Source organism: Xiphophorus maculatus, chromosome 1 (genome assembly GCF_002775205.1).
Source record: "Xiphophorus maculatus strain JP 163 A chromosome 1, X_maculatus-5.0-male, whole genome shotgun sequence".
In the NCBI taxonomy this organism is placed as follows: domain Eukaryota; kingdom Metazoa; phylum Chordata; class Actinopteri; order Cyprinodontiformes; family Poeciliidae; genus Xiphophorus; species Xiphophorus maculatus.
The window spans coordinates 29,107,291-29,128,050 of NC_036443.1; the positions used below are offsets into that span (position 1 = coordinate 29,107,291).

General features: G+C 39.9%; 1 protein-coding gene and 1 long non-coding RNA gene across 3 annotated transcripts in view; one reads left to right on the forward strand and one right to left on the reverse strand.

Annotated features, from left to right (window-relative positions):
• LOC102217852 (natural resistance-associated macrophage protein 2-like) overlaps positions 1-20,760 on the forward strand; it is a 23,903-nt gene continuing 3,143 nt past the window's right edge. The window contains exons 1-12 of one of the 2 annotated variants that reach the window (XM_023341376.1): positions 1-118; positions 13,580-13,669; positions 14,396-14,553; positions 14,623-14,745; positions 15,859-15,978; positions 16,652-16,758; positions 17,514-17,584; positions 17,673-17,740; positions 18,889-19,044; positions 20,185-20,343; positions 20,430-20,516; positions 20,603-20,722. In XM_023341376.1, the coding sequence (XP_023197144.1) occupies positions 97-118; positions 13,580-13,669; positions 14,396-14,553; positions 14,623-14,745; positions 15,859-15,978; positions 16,652-16,758; positions 17,514-17,584; positions 17,673-17,740; positions 18,889-19,044; positions 20,185-20,343; positions 20,430-20,516; positions 20,603-20,722 (1,281 nt within the window). In that variant the 5' untranslated portion in view covers positions 1-96. Of the gene's footprint in view, positions 119-12,920; positions 13,670-14,395; positions 14,554-14,622; positions 14,746-15,858; positions 15,979-16,651; positions 16,759-17,513; positions 17,585-17,672; positions 17,741-18,888; positions 19,045-20,184; positions 20,344-20,429; positions 20,517-20,602; positions 20,723-20,760 lie in introns of those variants that run through there. The other variant, XM_023341372.1, reaches the window with a different exon arrangement.
• Positions 16,710-20,760, reverse strand: part of LOC111609927 — a 13,375-nt gene continuing 9,324 nt past the window's right edge. The window contains exons 2-3 of the long non-coding RNA XR_002753406.1: positions 17,362-17,619; positions 16,710-16,798 (exon numbers count right to left, since the gene is read on the reverse strand). This is a non-coding gene — a long non-coding RNA (uncharacterized LOC111609927). The remainder of the gene's footprint in view (positions 16,799-17,361; positions 17,620-20,760) is intronic.

The window sequence follows — 20,760 nt, forward strand, 5'->3', positions numbered from 1 at the left end:
GAAACACCGAGGAAGAGAGTCGATCATTTCACCGGAGGAAGCTTGCCGGCTCGGTTCTACTCATGGCCCGGTTCTAGCATCTTTACGCAGCTCAAGATGTTCTCCTTCCTGCGCTCAGGTGAGTTTTAACTCAACCCGATTTTAACCGAGCAGACATGTTTCTGCTTTAAGGGAAAACCTCCGAGGCGACTTTCTTCCTGTCAGTTTATTTTTAGACGTTTATTACAGGAATGGATTAGGTGACGAAGTTCATGCTCGTTTCCTGTAATAATGTTTTTAAATTGTCTCCGGTTTGCTGTCCGGTGCAGAAAATGTGTTTTTATGGCTACATTAAGCAACAAAAAGAGGTTTTAAGTCATAAAGACCCACATAACAGAGCAACAGTAACTGATATTACTGAAGTAGATAAATTGGAAGAGATGCAGGATTCCCGTTAGAAAATGTCCATCTGTTAAAGTTATGATGTTATATTTTAGTTTGACCCCCTTAAAGTGTGAGGTTCACTCCGTGACGTGAAGTGTTTTTGACTAGTTTCAATAAAATTACCATTTGTGATATTTTAAAACATATATTTCTTATCAATCAATCAATCAATCAAATTTTATTTGTATAGCACATTTCAGCAGCAAAGCATTTCAAAGAGCTTTACATCATTACAAAAACAGAAACACAATGCAAGATAGAATCAACAATCAAAACACAGCATTAAGTCAAGTTCCATCAGTAAATTTGTAATTGATTACATTTCAAATACAATCCTAAACAGGTGGGTTTTTAGTCGAGATTTAAAGGAAGTCAGTGTTTCAGCTGTTTTACAGTTTTCTGGAAGTTTGTACCAAATTTGTGGTGCATAGATGCTGAAAGCTGCTTCTCCTCGTTTGGTTCTGGTTCTGGGGATGCAGAGCAGAACCAGAACCAGAACCTGAGAGGTCTGGAAGGTTGATACAACAACAGCAGATTTTTAATGTATTGTGGTGCTAAGCCGTTCAGTGATTTGTAAACTAACAGTATTTATATTTATAGTACTTGTATGAATTTTAAAAATCATCATGATCTTTGTGTGTTTAATTCAGATAATAATAATCAACTGTTGGCTTTGGAAACAGGAAGTTTATTTAACTTTATTAAAACTGAAATACAAGTTGTTTTTCTTGTAAATTTGGCATATTTCCTTTTTCTTTTAAATTTAAAATTAAAAAAAAAACCATAAAATCAGAAACTGGCAGTTTTCTTAAATCAGACTGCAGTGACCAACAGGTGCTAATGTCAAAACACGAAACTCCAAATAACTAAAAATATAACATAAATATATTTGCTAAATATTTTAGGTCATAAAGCTACTTAGATATCCAAATATTGCTCCAAAGTGCTCCGGACCACTAGGGGGAGTGGAGCAAATCAAATCGAAACAGACACTCAGGAAAGATCAAATGATATACAATGGGACGTCAAAAAGAAAGTTGGAAGAAGAAAGAAAATCTGCGTCATGATTCATGTCCTTTTCAAACTTACAGTCTTATACATAACTATCCACCTTATTCCTGGGAGGCTTGCTGGGGAAACGATTAAGGGTCTTACTTCCTGCGCCCACCGGAAGTAGCAGTATTTCATTGTAATTTGTAGGGATTTTTGCTGGTCTATATTCATGATAGGAGTTGCATTTCTCTGTTCGGTTATAATACAATATTTAGTAGAACTTGTTTACGGACACACCATCTGCTATTAAAATCCACCTGAGATGTGGAGCTGTTATACTTCTGTCAAGCCAAAGCGCAATAAACAACAACTGGAATTAAGTTAATTATTAATATTTATTGTTGCATACATGAAAAGGATTCCCCGCTAGCTTTATCCATTCGTTGTCAACCCGTCATGGGGATCACACCAAACAGGATGTAAGTATTCAGGGAAGTGTCCCAAAACAAACAAAAAACAAAACAAACAAAATAAATGGAAGGTTGTTAGTCAGCCCTCACAAGTACTACAAGAAGAAAAACAATCCTAACTGGGCGGATAACAAAAAGGAAAACCAAACGCTAAAAGGACAGCAGGAGGCAGTGCAAAAACTGTAAAACAAAAACACAAAAATTACTAAATGCTTATCAAATCATTTTAATCAAATCAACCTAAAACTCTGCCTACCTGCATTGCATAAATCAACACTCTCAGATCAAACCTTGGTGTAGCCGATCTGGTGCAACCCTAGCAAATAAAAATATATAACCATATAATTGCTTCTGATTAAAAGAGACCAATGTACAAAACCTACCTGCGGCGTCAAACAACCACACCCAGGTAACGCTTCCACCCGAACACAATCAATCAATCAATCAATCAAATTTTATTTGTATAGCACATTTCAGCAGCAAGGCATTTCAAAGTGCTTTACATCATAAACACAGAAACACAATGAAAGATAGAATCAACAATCAAAACACAGCATTAAGTCAAGTTCCATCAATAAATTTGTAATTGATTACATTTCAAATACAATCCTAAACAGGTGGGTTTTTAGTTGAGATTTAAAGGAAGTCAGTGTTTCAGCTGTTTTACAGTTTTCTGGAAGTTTGTTCCAAATTTGTGGTGCACAGTCCTGTACAAAAACACCACATCAGCGCAACTTGCTTAAAAGAATCACTTTAAAACGGTTTCCCCCAACCTACCACAGCCAGCAAACAACGTGGGCCCAACACACAGCTGGTCCAACACACAGCTGGAAAACACACAGGAAATTGACACCTGGCCACCATCCTTCCAGCTTCCCTTTTATGGAGGCTCAGGCTGCAGAAAGTGCGACACCTAATGGTGCCACCTGTTACTGAGGCATGACTTCAAACCAACCATCGATTCTCAAAAACCCTCAAGTTTGGTTTAATTACAGCATTTCTGTAGAGAATGGTGAGAGCAGCGTTTTATCAGCAAGATAAATATTTATCTCTGAGCTAGCTAAATATTTAGTTAGCTAGTTATTTAGCTAAACTCTGAGATACCCTAGCTAACTCAGAGTTTATTTGCTTGCTAAATATTTAGTTTGGAGCTATTTAGCTTTCTAACTACATATTTTGGTAGCAAGTGTTGAAAATGGATCAAAAATGTACCGCACACAGAGCAGAAAATCAGCCAGTACAAGTAATCAGACTTTACTTATTTTATTCTTTTTTAGCGCTAAAAAAGGAGACGCTTACCCTTACAGACTAGGTGTGGATGTGACCGAGTCTATACAGCATCTGATCAAAAACGGGAAGATTCGTTTACTATACTACGGATGCACCTGGTGGTCATCTGATGTCTTACGTCATTATATCAACTAAGTTTCTATTTCCTGGGAGACGGGAGTCTGAGGAGTTTCTATAGATGTTACAATTACAAAGGGCCTTTGTGTGAGAATATGAGTGTGTGAAAGCATGTGAATGTATTTGAGCTTGATAAGCGCCTCAACAGCTCCCCCTTTTGGTCTCAACGAGACCACACAAAACAAGAAAAATGGAAAATAACGAAAAGAATAAAAGAGGGGGGCTGTACATCCTCGAGTAGACACTGTCCCTTCCGGAAAACTTCCCCCTGAGGCTTCGTCCTCCCACATCCTCAACCAATGTCTTTATTTCATGTCATTTCATTTCATCACATATTTTGGGGGTAAAAACGGACAGGGCACCCCTGGCCTCTCAGGCGGTGGAAAAAATCACAATGTCCCCCTTACAATCTGGAGAAATGCACAAATAGAAACAAAATTTTGAAGGGTGTTGGGGTTTAGGGAAATGTTAGTCAACCACCCATGGCATGACTATGTCAGCTGTTTCTGTTTTATATATTATATTTATTTTCAATAAAATGTTATCCGTAGTCTTGTTTTGTCTTAATCATTTTTGTTGTCATTATTACTTCATATGCCTGATTTTTCATTATATTCATTCTGTAGTTACCTCAGGTCAACGCCATGCCACAGGAGGGTAATGAACTCAAAAGAGCAAAGTCTAAAATTTTGTGTTAGGTTTTGTATTTTTTTTTTGTTGTTTTATTGTTAGTATTTAAAAACAAGGTGAAAAGTCACAGCTACGAAGTTGTTAAGTTCTACAAAAGTGCTAAGTGAACAAAATGTTAGGATAGTGTGTGGAACTTATAGTGAAGTGTTAGGTTAAAATTATTTGTAAAGGCAGTGAAATGTTAGGTAGTATGCAAAAATGAACACATTGTTAGAAGACTAAAAGGTGAGATTTCTATGTAATATGTAAAAGTTAATGAACTACGAAAAGGATGCAAAGTTAATGAAATGGTAAGAAAAGCTTAGAATTCTGAGTATTGAAAGGCACAGAACAATGAACACATTCGTAAAACATCAAATCAATAAAGTAAATCAGGATTAAAGGCAGTACACTCAAAATACACTGGCATGATTAAACTAGGATTAAAAGTAAGTAAAAATGTTTTCTGATCAAACTTTAATCATTGTAATGAAATCAAATCACTGCAGCCTCTCTATAGCGAGACCTCTCAACGTCAAATCAGTTTCTGCGTGTGTCCAGATGTAGAGCCGGCGCGGTCGCTGGGAAACCCCGACATTGCCTGGAAGGCTTCAGTGTGGGATTTCGGCTGTAACTCGGTCCAACAATCGTGGAAGGCGCCCACAGTCTCACACCCCGGCACACCCAGAAAGGATTGGACTTCATTCTGCAAGAAAAAACACAACAAAAGCGAAATCAATGGATTATATAAAGAACATTAAAGTGAAGGAAAATTTTCTTTTGTCACTGGATACTAGTACTGCCCTTAAACTCTGGCAATCTGGAATTTCACGGTTCTTTCACGTCTCCGGGATAACATCTGATAGGCAGGTGGATTTCCATCACTACTGCTGCCTTTCTCTATGGTTGAGGTGATGCACCGCACCGCCAATGACCTCAGACAGGGGACACAGCAGCAACCACAGGTGATCAGGAGGGCAAGGAAAGTTGTCACAGAAAGGAGCAAAGAGATGATGATTTCTTTATATTTTCCAAACAGATCAGTGAATCACTTATCCAAGGGGTTTGAAACTCCAGAGTGCTCATGCATCGTTTTACTAAGGGCCTTAAGTCCTTCTAGCGCCTTGGTCACTGTTAATTTAGTTTGTGCACAAACTTTAGCCAATTTTGTTTTTAAATTTTGATTCATTCATTCTGCTTTGCCTTAGGATTCCGGGTGATAAACCGTACCGAACTTGTGTTTCAAACCAAGATGAGCTTCCACTGTTTGCAGGTCCTTGTTTCTGAAATGTGTTCCATTGTCTGATCTGATTTTTTTTTTTTTTTTTTTTCTGGAAAACCGTGCCTGGGGATGTAATGGTTGATCAGACATTTTATGACCGTTTTACTGTCTTCTCTCGCTGCTGGCCACGCTTCAGGCCATCCTGTGAAAGCATCAACACAAACCAACAAATATCTTGTGCCTTGCACCGTGTTTATCATGTCAGTGAAATCCAACACAACCTCTTTCCCTGGACATGTGGGTGGAAGAAACTGTCCCTGATGTGGCTTCAAAGTTTTCTTAGGGTTAACCTGTCCACACATTTCACAATTATTTACAAACTGTTTCACCATATTGATCATTTGGGGTTGCCACCATTCTTTGAGGTTGTGCAACATCTGTTTAATTCCCACATGTCCAACCCCATGAGCTTCCTCAAACAGCTCCTGTTTTTTCCCAGGGGGCAGAATTAACCTGCCGTCTGGGCCCCTCCAGCATCCATTTGTTTCAGAGGCACCTCGTTGTTTCCACATGTTTTTCTCTTCAAGTGGCACCCCCTTTTGGCATCTTACCCCCTCCTCCAGTGTGAGTTTGTCATGTAATTCCTCCTCCGAGGAACACACCATGGCCAAATTGGTGTACCCCGCAGCTACTTTAGCTGCTCTGTCCGCTGCTTGATTACCTTTTGCAATCATTGTGTCTGATAAGTCATGACCTTTGCATTTGATTACAGCTACTGTTTTTGGCAATAGCAATGCTTCCGCAAGTTTTTTTTTTTTTTTTTACCTCCGCCTCATGTTTTATGGTTCGGCCGCTGGTGGTCAGAGATCCGCCCTCATCCACTGGCAAAGTTCCAAATGCACTGTTCCTGCAACATAAGCGGAATCTGTGTACACATTTACCTGTGATCCTTGGGCAAGCTTTAACGCTTCGATCACTGCTTTTATTTCTGCCCTCTGCGCAGACGCTGTTCCTTCCAGTCTTTCTGCTTTTCTTGTGAGAAAGCCTGCTTTTGTGCTTTCTACTACTGCAAAACCAGCTCTTAGTTCTTGTGTTTGGTGTCTGTAACAACACCCATCTGTGAAGAACTGTCTCACCTCTGGTCCAATCAAGGGAGTTGCTTCCAGGTCTGGTCTTACCTTTTCTGACTTTGCCACCAACTCTGCACACTCGTGTGGTTCTCCGTCTGCAAAACAGTCTGCCATATTTATGCCTTCATGAGTGAATGAAATGTTTGGAGCTTCCAGAACTTTGGAAAGCCTTTGTTGTCTCAACGCCGTCATGGTGAAACTCTGTGAGTTTACATATGCCACCACGCTGTGTGTAGTTAACACTTGCAGTGCATGTCCCATGACAATATGTGCGGTTTTTTGTATGAGTTTGGCTATCCCAGCTGCATGTTGCGTACATGGGGGATGCCTTTTTTCCATATTGTCCATCATTACAGATAAGTACATCAGTACTTTTCTCTCTCCCCCTTTTTTCTGGAACAAAACTCTGTTAACGGCCAGTTTTGTAACAGAAACATCCAGAAAGAACGGCAAAGTGTAGTCTGGCATGGAGAGCTCTGCAGCGGACGACATGTGTTGTTTTACAGCTATAAAAGCTTGTTCTGCCTCAGTTGTCCAAAAGAGGAGATTATTCAGATTTCTCATGCCTTGTTCATTAACCAAGGCTCGAAGCGGCTGGGTCAGATCCGTGTAAGACGGAATGTAGCTTCTGCTGTAGCCAGTTAAACCCAGAAAGGAGAGCATGTCTTTGACTCTGGTGGGTTTCGGATGTTGCAAAATGGACTGCTTGTGGGAAGGAGACATGCTAGTTGTGCCTGCAGAAATTATCCTGCCCAGAAAAGAAACCTGTTTTCTTGCAATCTGCAATTTATTTTTACTAACCTTGAAACCCGCCTGATGTAGGTGCTGCAAAACCAGGGAGGTCGCTTTAACGCAGGTCTCCGCGGTGGGGGCAGCCAGCAAAAGGTCGTCCACATATTGGATGAGGGTCGTTTGTGGAGGGAGAGGACAGTCCTGCAAAACATCCTTCAGAACCTGGTTAAACAGCCCTGGAGACAGGGCGAAACCTTGTGGCAGCCTGGTGTAACGCCACTGTTCTCCCCTGAAAGTGAATGAAAAGTAGTCCCTGCAGCTTTCAGCTAGTGGGACACAGAAAAATGCATTTGCCAGATCAATACAGCTATACCACTGCTGGCTAGGAGTCAAAGCAGCAATGGAGACATATGGATTAGGAACTGCCACCGTTTTTGTTTTCAGAACTGCATTTACTGCTCTCAGGTCATGAGCCATTCTGTATTTGCCAGTACCTTTTTTCTGCACTGGCAAAATGAGTGTGTTCCAGTCAGACTGTGAGGGTTCCAGCACTCCAGCCTCACTCAGTCCTGTTATTGTCTCTGCGATGCCCTGTTCAGCTGCGGGTTTGTGTGGATACTGAGGAATCCAGAGGGGTCTCTCAGAGTCCACCTGAAATGAAATAGGAGAACAGGAAGCAAGCCCCACATCTGTAGGCGTTTCCGCCCAGAGAGATGTGGGCATGGATGTGATTAATTGAGCCGCTAAAGGGTGGTCTGATTTTTCCCTACCGTGATGTCTGGACACCTGTTCATGATGTAGCTCCACCTGTTTCAGACCCTGAAAAGCTGATCTTATATGTGTCAAGAGAAGGGGAGAAAGACAAACCTGGCACTGCTGTCGCAATCCAATCTGTGGCTGCCAGGGAGCGTTTCATCATTGGGCCCAATTCTTTTGCTTGGTGCTCAGGGTGCAAACAGAGAGAGATGTGAGGCACAGCTTCATCAGATATTTGATAACATTCTGACTGTGTTTCTGTGAAAGAGACAGCAGCAGCTACACCAACTGGAGCTACACGAATATCTGAGATTTTTACCTCCCAGGTTGTTTCCTCCAAAGTGGAAAGGAAAGGTTCCTGGTACCATTCAGAGACGTCTCTGTCGTAGAACAGGGTCACGTGGGGGGGGAATCCGGAGGAGAGACGTAGGAGCACAGACACAGGAGCCAAGGTTTCCAGTCCACAAACGTTGACATTAGATAGCTGGAGGGTAAGTTCGTTAAAAGGCCCCAATATATGTCTGCATACTCAGAAACAACTGGCTGCATGAGAAATTGTCCATCCGTGTGAAAGTTTGCACAAGGGAGGGACGTGCCATCGGGAAATGAAACAATTAATCCATTCACAGAGCACATAATTGTTGCTCCCAGTTTTATCAGTAAGTCTCTTCCTAGCAAATTGACGGGAGTTGTGGGAGAGCTGACAAAAGAATGTTGCAGGTGCTGATTGCCCAGTGTGAAGGTCAGAGGCTTAGTGAAAGGCAGACTTTGTTCTGTCCTTGAGAACCCAGTTAAAGATACAGTTTGTGACGTCAAACTGAGGGGAGAAACAAAGTTCAATGTGCTGTGTGTAGCACCTGTGTCCACCAGGAAGTGTGTTTCTCTCCCCTCCAGTGTTGCTGACAGCATGGGGTCTGCAGTTCCCATGCTGGGCTGTGGGTCTCCAGGGGCGTGTCACTAGATGTTCTGTGTGGGCTCGTTATTCCCCTGAAAAGACTGTCCAGGTATAACATTGGGATTGTGGGGGATCATACCTGGTTCCCCGTGATTTGGTATGGCCCAGCAATGTTTTGCCCAGTGTCCAACCCATCCACATCGGTAGCATATGTCCTCCTGTGGTCCCCTGATCCGCGCCCCACGACCCCTCCACGGAGCACCGCCCTCGTGACCGGCCAAACGCCTTCCCCGTCCACGAGGAAACGCTCTGTACCTGTTTTGAGGATATGAAACAGAAAAAACAGGAAGAGGAACCAGTCCTCCCCCAGTCTGATTAGTGTTTGGCCAGGAAGTTGCAATAACCATCACATGTTCTTTTTTATCTGTCTTCTTATTCAATTTTTGTTTTGCTTCCTGCAATTGGAGCTTCAACAGCTGAATTTCTAAATCCTTAGTGTCAGACTGCTTTTTCTTCAACTCATCTTGTGCCTTTAATAAGTGATGAAGCAGATGCCTCTCCCATCTAACGTACTCGCACCCTGTTAAATCTGGATTATTTCTCATAGATTGTACAACCTGTTCAGGAACACCTTTCAAGATTGCCTCTCTAAACATTTCAGTTAAGTTTGAGTGTGGGCCTTTTGGATTAATTGTAGTTTGTCCGAGCCAGGTTTCTGCAGCTTTATTTATGTATTCTTTAGGATCCATGCTGTAATCCCATTCAAACCTGGTGATGGGAGCGATTGTGGCCAGTGGAAACTGCCTTTTTATTTCCCGTGCCAAAGGTGTGATGAATTGATGTGCTGGAGTAGAATTACTTACATTTTGGGTCCCTGCTGCGTGTTCTATGTCTCTCATAACCATGCCAGACATAGCTCTGCTCATTATTGCTCTGAAATCTCCCAGTGCTAGAGTCATTCCAGAGGTCAGCAGGTCTAACTCTGCCAACCAAAGACTCCCACCAGCTGTAATGCTGGGCAGTTTATCGACTATTGCATCCCTGTCACCTAGAGGAAAGGGAACATATTTCTGACCCCCAGTACTGTTTTTCAAAAGAGGATAAGCCCCTGTGTTGCTCCCAACCAGGGCGTGCTGTCCTTCTGCTGTGTGAAGGCCTAAGCCACGCATGCTCTCTAGAGGGCACGAGATGTGATAGACCTCTCTCAGTTCATCAGTTTTATCTGTAAAGTTCTCCTCTGAAACCCACGTTCCATTTGCATCCATTTTAATTTGAACGTTTTTGGCTAAATTAGATTTTATCTCTCCTCTCTCCATCTGTTCTGCTCTGTCACACAGGTTCTGCAACCTCTGAGCAGATCTGACAAAGGTGTCATTTAACTGAGACCAAGCCGTGGGATTTGGTGTGGACGGGGTCTGATCTAATATAGTCCAGTTCGGGGTTTCAGTCCCAGTGTGGACTTCGGGAGCGTTTTGTGGGGTAGCTGTCTCCCCCTCGACTGCTAAAATTCCCTGTGTAATGTTAACTATGGGATAAATGCCCTGGGAAGGCCGAGTTTCGTCTCCACTATATGGTGGAGGAAGTGAATTGTCTGTACTTATGTTTGTGTGTTCAGAGCTAGTGGCAACTTTTTGTTTTTTGTGTTCAAATGCATGTGAAAGTCCCTGCCAGAAAACCAAAAGTTCTTCCCTCTGCCTGAGTTCTCTCTCAGCATTCTGCTTGTTTGTTTTACAGCTTCTTTTAGTGAAAACTCCTGCTTCTCCTTCTTTTTGCATAGTGTCTATCAAATGTTTTTTAGAATTGTTGATTCCCTGCAACATATGTTTCCCCAGGGGCTGTCTGCTTAGCAAATCGCCTCCACCCATTTCAACCAGACCTTTTAATTTATTTTGTATTTTTTGTCCGTCCCCGTCCGTTTGGAATTCGTCATGTTCCCCCAGATAAGTTATTACTTCATCTATTTGCTCACTGAGCGCAATCCATGGCCCGATGCCCCACTTTGGATCATATTTCTCCATGTCGACCTCCTGCGCCATATTCCAACCCAGAGATCACCTCTCCTCTTTTCTGCCTTTTTTTACTGCCTCGCACTGCGGCGAGCCTCTGTCTCCCTTTTTTTTTTTTTTTTTGTTTTTGCTCGCACAGCGGCGAGGAAATCACACACAGCAGAAAGATTTTTTTCGCGCGGCGGCGAGAAAATCAAAGACCACAGATGAAATAAAGAAACTTCCCACAGATTATAATTCCCGAATGTTTACCATGGTTTTAAAAGACATTGCAATAAACGAAGGAGAGTACATTTAAACACGCAAAGTCTGCTCAGCGGCAGACGTTTACATACACATAGCTGACAGACACACACACAGCTGACAGATACACAGAAATGGATCCACGCTTTTCAGCTCCTATGATGTCCTCTTTTTATTTTCACTTATTTTCTTCACTTATTTCTCTGCAGAGGAACAGATCGCGATCAGCCTTTATCTTATTCTCTTATCTTTTTTCCTATGGTGGACCCCTCTCAACACTTTTGTGTTTTTTGAGCAAGTCACAGATTGGCTAACGCGTTCTTTTAGGGGGCAGCACTCCCCAAGGATAGAACCGACAAAACCTAGTCTTTCCCTTTCCCGCGTCCAGGAAAGGTCGGAGACGACCAGTTCTCACTACAGAGCCAATCGACCTTTTACTTTGACTATTAACTGTTTAAGTAACTTTAACCTTTTCTCCTATGAATAACTCGAAAGCCTTTAGACAAACAAATCAAAAGCAGTACGAACAACAGCTGACAATCGAACAATGGTTGACCACTTCAGACAACTCAGTAACACACAATATAACAGCAATCGATAGCTGGAATTCAGAGGTTTAAGAAGAATGCAACACCATCCACTGCTGATTTCTGGAATTTAGACAGTCCAACAGAAACAATGCTATGGTGTTTTTTAAGGAAAATTTTCCTCACCTTATATTTGGGCCCAACACCAGAACACTGCCTCCGTCAGGCTGCGCCGGAACGGCCTGTTCAATCTCTGCTCGTGTCTCAGCACAAAACCATCCTCTGCTACCAATTGTTGAAAATGGATCAAAAATGTACCGCACACAGAGCAGAAAATCAGCCAGTACAAGTAATCAGACTTTACTTATTTTATTCTTTTTTAGCGCTAAAAAAGGAGACGCTTACCCTTACAGACTAGGTGTGGATGTGACCGAGTCTATACAGCATCTGATCAAAAACGGGAAGATTCGTTTACTATACTACGGATGCACCTGGTGGTCATCTGATGTCTTACGTCATTATATCAACTAAGTTTCTATTTCCTGGGAGACGGGAGTCTGAGGAGTTTCTATAGATGTTACAATTACAAAGGGCCTTTGTGTGAGAATATGAGTGTGTGAAAGCATGTGAATGTATTTGAGCTTGATAAGCGCCTCAACACAAGCTAAATATTTTGCTTTTTTGTCACTCAAATATTTAGCTAGCTCAAATATTTGAGTGGACTTACGTGTTCATAGCCTAAAACCCCTGTGGAAAGCCGGTTAGCGAGTTGCTAACATGTAAACAAATAGCTCAAAGCTAAATATTTATCTTGCTAACTAAAAATGTTTAGGTTGAACGAATGGAGACATTAATAGATTTCTTCAGAACTTGAAGGCAGGGTTGGAGACTTCTGGTTTCAAATAGCATCAGCCCACATTTCCACTGCGGGACGGTGACAATTTTGTCCTCAGTGCCTGAGGACCCAACTAATTCGTTCTCCATGTGGTTCATGTTTTGAAGCGGTTCTGTCTGAGGGATTGGAGATCTTGTTTGCCCAGTTCAGACTCAGTTCCTTTTGTCTTTAAACAGGGAGTTGCTTTAAATTCCTTAAATTGTTTCTTGGTGGCTTGTAAAAGAAGAAACACGTAAGTCTCTGCTTCCAGAGACATTGTCACTTAAATAAGACCAAAACGTCCCACAATGAAAATGGCTGCTGGGAATTAAAAACATACAATACAATCACAAAGCAGTGTCATCAATAGGCCTGTCACAGATCCATTTTCTCAGATTGTCTCAGAAGTTATCATGATCAACGATAATTCTGTTGTTTTGGGAATATTTTCATAATAATATAACAAGAATGGCATAATAATGCAAGAACACATTCTCAAAAATCAATAAACTTTAAACTCTAATGAACAAATATCCAAAATAAGCAAATAAAACAACAAATAAAATCAATTAAGTATCTGTAAACAAAATTGTCCTTATAAAAAGGGCTAGTCGAGACAAAAGCATCAAAGTGAAGGTTTTTATCGTCCAGGTTTTGGTAGAAAGAAAAAAAATGAGAGAAAAACAATAAATCATGAAAATTGAGATTATAGAGCTTGTTTTAATCTATCATGCGATTAATTGACTTGTTACTTATTGCGACAGGTGTAGTCCTCAATAAAATAAATAGATACACTAATGAATCAACTGACTAATTTGCCATATTCTGCATGTAGACTTTTTATTTATTTTGCAAAGGCAAAATTCAACAAATCGTTTTGCATTAACAGTCATGTCTCTCTTGAAAAAGATTTTTAATCTCAATAAATAAAGGCTACACACATTTAAGCAACATGATTTTTGGAGCAACACTATTCCTTAGTAAATCATGAATGAATATGTAGAGGCATAAAGTTAAAAAATAGTTTTCATTCTGGTGAAAAGTAAAAATATGCAATAAGAATAAATTGTAGTTGTTCTGGTGAAATAATGTAACTTTTCTTCTCCCTGACTGAACAGTTGAGATGAAAAGTGTTTTCTCACGGCTCCGTATTTTTGTAGGGTTTCGTTTTGTGTGTGCAGTAATTTTTATTCTTGGTTTTAAATCCAGTTTAATTACCGGGTTGCTTCCAGGTAGAAATCCCCCGCCTGAGAACATCCACATCTCCTCTCTGCCGCCCAGCATTCCCCTGGATCCAGAACCTGATCTGCCAGGCCAACAAGGTGATTATCTTTGATTTTAAGCAACGCAAATCCTTCATTTATGATTAAGACGCATCATTTCGACATGTTGACGCAAGCTGTTGGCATTTACGCAAACCTTTCAAACTCTGGAATTTGAAATTTGCTTTGTAAACAAAGTTTTACTTGCTTACATAAAGACTGCAGCTAATAATTATTTTAGTAACCATTTGTTCTGACGATTAATCGATTAATTGAATAAACACAAACACATTCTATTGATTTATCACTTAAACACTTAAGCCATTTATAAAATATTAGGTATGCATTAAAATGTCAATATAAACAATAAATTTAATTCCTTTTTTCAGTAAGAAAATGAAAATTGTATTGCTTAAAAGGTAATGGCAGCATTCTTTGAGTGAATCTGAACAGGGTGGAGCAAAAATTATGCTCCTTGAGATACATTTTGTTTTTCTTAAATGCAAAATCTAGATATTTTTGTGCATTTTTGGCTTACTGTTCTGAATATGTCGATTTTTTTCAGCAAATGGCATTTTGTGAGTCTGTGTTGGTGATTAATCAATTTCTAAATGAGTTGATGATTATTTAATTGATGCCCAAAGAAGAAGAAGAAGAAGACAGGAAGTTGAAGCATCGTAGCGCGGGAGGATTTTTAACTTGAGCAGAAATGCATCAGTTTTAGCTTTTTAACAAACTGTTAACATTTAAATACGCTTTCTGATGAATGTGTTGATGTTTCCGCAGACGACTCTGTGAAAACCCAGGAGAAAGCTATCATCCAGACCACACACACTCACCGAGGATCCTCCACGCCTTCGGTTTTCCTCCAGAACCGCAGCAATGAACCGGCTCCGACCACGTACTTTGAGCAGAGAGTCCCTGTTCCTGAGGAGGACACTGAGGTAACCTAAACCAACCCGCTTACTTAATTTATAACTTTTTAAACTTTACAGCTTGTATTTCTCCTACAGAGACTGTTCAGTCTGCGTAAACTCTGGGCCTTCACCGGGCCCGGGTTTCTGATGAGCATTGCCTACCTGGACCCGGGAAACATTGAGTCTGACCTGCAGTCAGGAGCTAAAGCTGGATTTAAGGTAGCAGAAAAAAAAACAAAGTTTTACATCTTCTAATAAAACAGTGCCTTTCTTCAGAAGATGGGGGAAAGTTGACATTAGTTTGTTAAAATGTAAATTTCTAAGTTATGCCAGGTGTATTAAAGTAAAGTTTCCACTCAGTCAACACAGAGACAGAAATACAGGCTGCAAAGGGAAATTATTATGACCAGAAAATCAAAATTCAGTTTCATGATTAGAGTAAAAATATTGAGAAAATAACTGAAAAAATTTATTGAAGAGAAGATATTTTCTGGTGACTTTTTCCACAAAAGAAGGGAGTTTATATGCAAAAACAGAAAATTTGTTTGGTTATTTAGTCTTATGAGTATAAAGTTTCTATCAGGTATTTATATCAGTCGCATTTCGACTTCAATGTTGAAATACTTTTCTCATTTTTATTTGTAATTTTCTCATTGTTTAGATATTTTTCTCATCATTTCCATCATTTTTATTTTTCATAGAATTTTTCTAATCATTTTGGTATATCCACATTTTCACTCTCATTATTTTGACTTCTTATCTTGTTATTTTCTTCTTAAGTTCTCCTGATTGTACTTTTTACTTTTACTTGAGTAATTTTATTATAAAGTATTTCTACTCTTACTTGAGTAAATTTTTTTGTATTTTCTATCCACTGAATGAAAAACAAACATGTTTTAATCAAAAATTCACCAGACACAGACACACACCTGCAGTTCCTGTTAAAGTTTCAGAAGTTTCATTGAAAGAAACTGATTTGGCAAAATGTTCTTTTGTCTGATTTTGTTGTTTTTTGTTATTTATGTGAATTATTGTCATATTGGTCCTTAAAATACCAACATTTCCACTTTATATTTTGGTCTGTCTGATGATGTAATTTTTTTTCAATTAAATGATTGATAATTTGATCAGTTACATGAACAGACTTTTTACCAAATAGTTTTTTACTCTTGCTTGAGTAATTTCTTGGACGGCTTCTTTTTACTTTTACCTGAGTAAAGTCTTGTTGAAGTAGAGCTGCTCTGACCTGATGAATGTATAATTGATTTTTTATGTTTATAATTCTTGGATGCTGTTCTCTCCTCCGCTGTTTCTCCTCTCTCCTCCCTCCAGCTCCTCTGGGTGTTGCTGCTGGCCACCATCATCGGCCTGCTGCTGCAGCGGCTGGCGGCGCGGCTCGGCGTCGTCACCGGGCTGCACCTGGCTGAAGTCTGCAACCGCCAGTACCCCACTGTGAGACAACCACACCCAGTGTGAAAAAATTCAAATCAAATTCAAATCTTATAGCAGAATGTATTGGCAATTATTTGTTTATAAATAGCTATGATTTTTGCTTTATTTGTCCAAGTCTATCCTGTGACTTTTACTCAAAAGCTGACTTTGCTGCACCCAATTCTCCTTTTAATTAATTTATTAATCTTGGCTAAATGCAGCAAGTGTTTTCATGGACATAACTCACTAAATGTACTTTTGACATAACTCACTGAATTTTGTTACATTTTTTCCAATCAACACCTAAAAAATTGTAGCATTTCTTTTAATAAAGTAAACCTATAAAACTCTTTTAAAGGGTACATTCACACCAGCCCTGTTTAGTCCACTTCAGTCCAACTCCGCTTCGTTTGTCTAAAACGTTTGTAACTCTGGTCCGTCTACGAACCTCGTCTCCGATCGTTTAAAGTGAACTCTGGTGCGTTTCGAATACATGTGTGAATGCCAAGCAGACTGGAGACCGCTGAAAAAGCAGGAAGTACAGCATGAGGTTGGCCACATGTTCTGGGTTGGATTTAGGTGTGGACTTTGACTGGGCCATCCTAAATCATGAATATGCTTGTTTCCTTCATATTTTCTGCCTGCGATGCAGAATTCAAGCGGACTCACTGACTTCTCCATGTTTTCCATGAAGGTACCCAGAATCCTGCTGTGGTTGATGGTGGAGCTGGCGATCATCGGCTCCGACATGCAGGAGGTCATCGGCTGCGCCATCGCGTTCAACCTCCTGTCCTCTCACAGGTGTGGCAGTGTTTATCAAAGTGGGGGCCACCAGAGGGCGCTAGAAGGGAGAAAAATATTTAATTTGAACAAGTAAAATTTGAGAAAAACAAAATACGTGCATCATGATAGTAATTAAACATTAAAACAAAAACAAAACTTCCTTATCCAGTCCAGAAATGAGTATGAAGAAGACAAAGCTTATTAAATCCTACTCCAATTGTCTCATCTATTGCTATACATATTTACACATCTAATTTTTGGGATTTGGGAATCTGTTTTTTCAGCATTTATTATAAAGTCTAAGTTAAAATAACACTGAAATAGAAAATAGTGTATATTGTCTCACAGAGGGAAAATTAAGAAAAAAAAAATTATATTCTCATTTTCTGATTTGCAAATTTATCAAGTTGCTTTGCTCCTCAAACTGGCACAACAAGCATAAAATGGAGATTAAATAACATTTGACTGGATTAATATAAAAAAATTACTTATTTTCTCACGAAAGGAGAGAATTTTCCACCACAGAACTCCCAACTAGAATCCGAAGAAATGAGGCAGCATTTATGCTAAATGAATGTAATAAAATGAGGGGGAAAATTTTTTATTTCAATGTTTCTTTACATATTTTGTAGCATTGTCTATGGGCTTCCAAAGGGAGTCTCTGGTGAGAAGTTGATGCCGTTTTGAGGGCGTTTGGTATCCAGAATCACAGGTCGTTTGGTGCTAAAACATAAAAATTGAGCTTCTTCAGTTGCTGTGTGTTTTGATGACAGGATCCCCCTCTGGGCCGGTGTGCTCATCACCATTATCGACACTTTCTTCTTCCTCTTCCTGGATAAGTACGGTACGTAGCACAACGTCTTCAGACACTGAAACACACTTCACACAGCAGAGAGGAAGAGTAAATTAAATCTTTCTGTGTTTTTCTGCAGGCTTGAGGAGGCTGGAGGCCTTTTTTGGTTTTCTTATTACTATTATGGCCATAACATTTGGATACGAGGTACGGACTTTGGTTTGTTTTGATATTTGCACTTTTTCAGCCAATCAGAGCCATGGAATAAATGTGCAAAACATACGTTTAGTTTTCTTATTTTCTGCAGCTGATCATAGTCTTGGTGGATTTAAAGTTTGATCATTCTCATCTTATCAACACCAAAGAGCAATCATTTTTATTTTTTTATCCTGACTAGTCCTAATTCCAGTTAATAACAATCATTTTTCAAAATGTAAATACTGTATTTTTAGGTAGGAAATATGTAAGATTCAATATCTAGGAAGCAAAATATAACTAGGTAAAACTAACTTTAAGAGTATCTCCAAATAAATTGGGTATCTCTTGAATTAGGAATTTTGATTTGTCACAATGTAAGTGAAGATATCTTGAATTATTATTCTTACTAATCAGAATGTAAATGCAGATGTCTTAAGTTACCATTCAGGATGGTCAAAAGTAGTTGTTTCTATTTAAAACACATGTTTTAATAGTCAGATTAAGTTGATTTTATGGCACAATGGCCTGCCACACTGTGCCCACTCTTTATGTATGTGAAAACCCACCCAACTCTGCCTCAGGTTGGTTTATCATCACTACTTTGCTCTTCACCAGTTTCTCTAGATCTTACAGAGACATGAGTATTTTAATCCTGGAAATGTTCTTCAGGTGATAGAAGGCCGACTTGGTCACTGTCTTTATGTGACTCTGAAGGTTCTGAGTCCATCACTACACCAGGATTTTGGATCTGATCAGTAGCTTGTAGTTGTAATAACTGAAGTTGTGTGCTTGATCGTTCCTCTTTAGGTTGTTTTTAACTGGAAAACAATTTAAAACACTTTAATTCAACACCGTTATTCACGTGTGTCATCAGCATACATTAATGCCGTGTGTCCATATTTCATATGGGTAACAAAACTCTGAGATCTAAACTTGTGCCTTGTGGGATGCCATTGTTTACATTATAGTTTCCTAAGTGTACAAAGAATATTCTGTCATTGAGATACGAGTTCAACGACTCAACATCAACATCATTGCCACTAATCTGCCTCATTCGTCTGATTTTTTTTCACCATTTTATGTCTGATTGTGCTGTGCTGTAAACATCAGATGTATTTGCCTACACCTATAAAGTTAAAGCAGCTGTTGTGTTGCAGTACGTGACAGTGGCTCCTGACCAAGGCCAGCTGCTGAAGGGGATGTTTGTGCCGTACTGCGAAGGCTGCGGGGCGGTTCAGCTCACCCAGGCCGTCGGCGTCGTGGGCGCCGTCATCATGCCTCACAACATTTACCTCCACTCTGCTCTGGTGAAGGTCAGATACTGGCTAAAGTAAAACTAAACGCTGTGAAACCTGTAAACACTAGCTGTGATTCCATTCAGCACATAATGGTGCAATATGGCATTTCAAAAATAAATGGAAAGATGCCAATTTTTTGTGTTTTGATCAAATGTTTTGGCGTTAGGATGAAATAGGTTTTGTTCGTAAAACTACAGCGGAAACACTTTTTTTGCATCATACAAATCACATGATTAACAACCGGATGTTTCCATTGGTGCAAACCACGAAGAAGAAGATGACAGGAAATAGTTGGAGGATGATGGCGCAGCTCGTCTTTTAACGACTTAATATGTGAACCAACATATTCATGTGTGTGACAGCGTATGACAGGGTCGTTGTAGATAGAACAAACCAGGAGGAGTAAATTTCCAAGAAAAACTCAAAAATTCTAAGATTAATCTTACAATTTTTTCAGAAAAAACTCTGAGATTTTCTCTTGAAAATTTCTGATATATGAACCTTAATAAATGGCTAAATGTAATGTTTAATTGTTTTCTCAATTGTTGACTGTGTGGTTCCTCTATGACTTTGTATTTCTGTGTTTTTATGATGTTAAACTGCCATATTGCTGAAGGGGACAATACAAATAAACTTTATTTGATTGATTGATATTAATTTTAGAATTTCTAGATGTTTTCTCGCAATTTTTTGTCTTTTGACTTGGAAATTTCTGAGTTTCTTTTTCTCTATAAAAAATCTGAGAGGAATCTCATAATTTCACAAGTTTTGTCTCTGAAATGTACTTTTGTTTTTCTACTTAAAATGGCTCTGATACGCCATCGTACACATGAATGCCTTAGTTAATGTAGTAAAACATGCTGTGCCATCATTTTCAACTACTTCCTGTTGTCGTCTTCATGATTTGCACCAGTGGAAACATCCGGTTGTTGATCATGTGATTCGTGTGATGCAAAAAAAAAAATACATTGCAGTTTTGCAAAATAAATAAATTTTTACAACAGCCTTGATACGCTGTCATGCACGTGTGATTTTAATTGTATTCCTTATTTAATGGAAGCACCGCAATTGCAAAATTGCATTTTTTTCTAGGAATAGTTTTGCGCACATTTGTAAAGGAAATGCAGCTAGTGAGTCTCCATATCTGCTTTAAAGTCTCGGGAAGTGGATCGCTCGAAGAAGAAAGAAGTAAAAGAGGCTAACAAGTACTTCTTCATCGAGTCGGCCATTGCTCTGTTTGTCTCCTTCCTCATCAACGTGTTTGTGGTCGCCATCTTTGCTGAGGAGTTCTACCAGCGCTCAAACATCGAGGTGGTGAGTATTCCTGCAGATGTTCTCATCGTCCAACAGCTGCTTCATATCCAGATGTTCTCTCGGACGTTTTCGTTGTTTTGTTTCAGAATAAAGTCTGCAACCAGTCGAGCATTTCTCACTCCGACCTCTTCCCTCCGGACAACAAAACTCTGGAGGTTGACATCTATAAGGGGGTTCGTTGGTCATTTTTTCAGTGAACCAGGTCATGTGTAGGGTGAGCTGTGTCAGTTTGTGTGATGGTTTGGTTCCGTCGTAACAGGGAGTGGTTCTGGGCTGCTTCTTCGGGCCTGCGACGCTCTACATATGGGCCGTCGGGATTCTTGCAGCCGGTCAGAGCTCCACCATGACTGGAACCTACTCTGGCCAGTTTGTCATGGAGGTCAGTTGGAGCTACAAGATCAGATGCTTGGCCGAGCC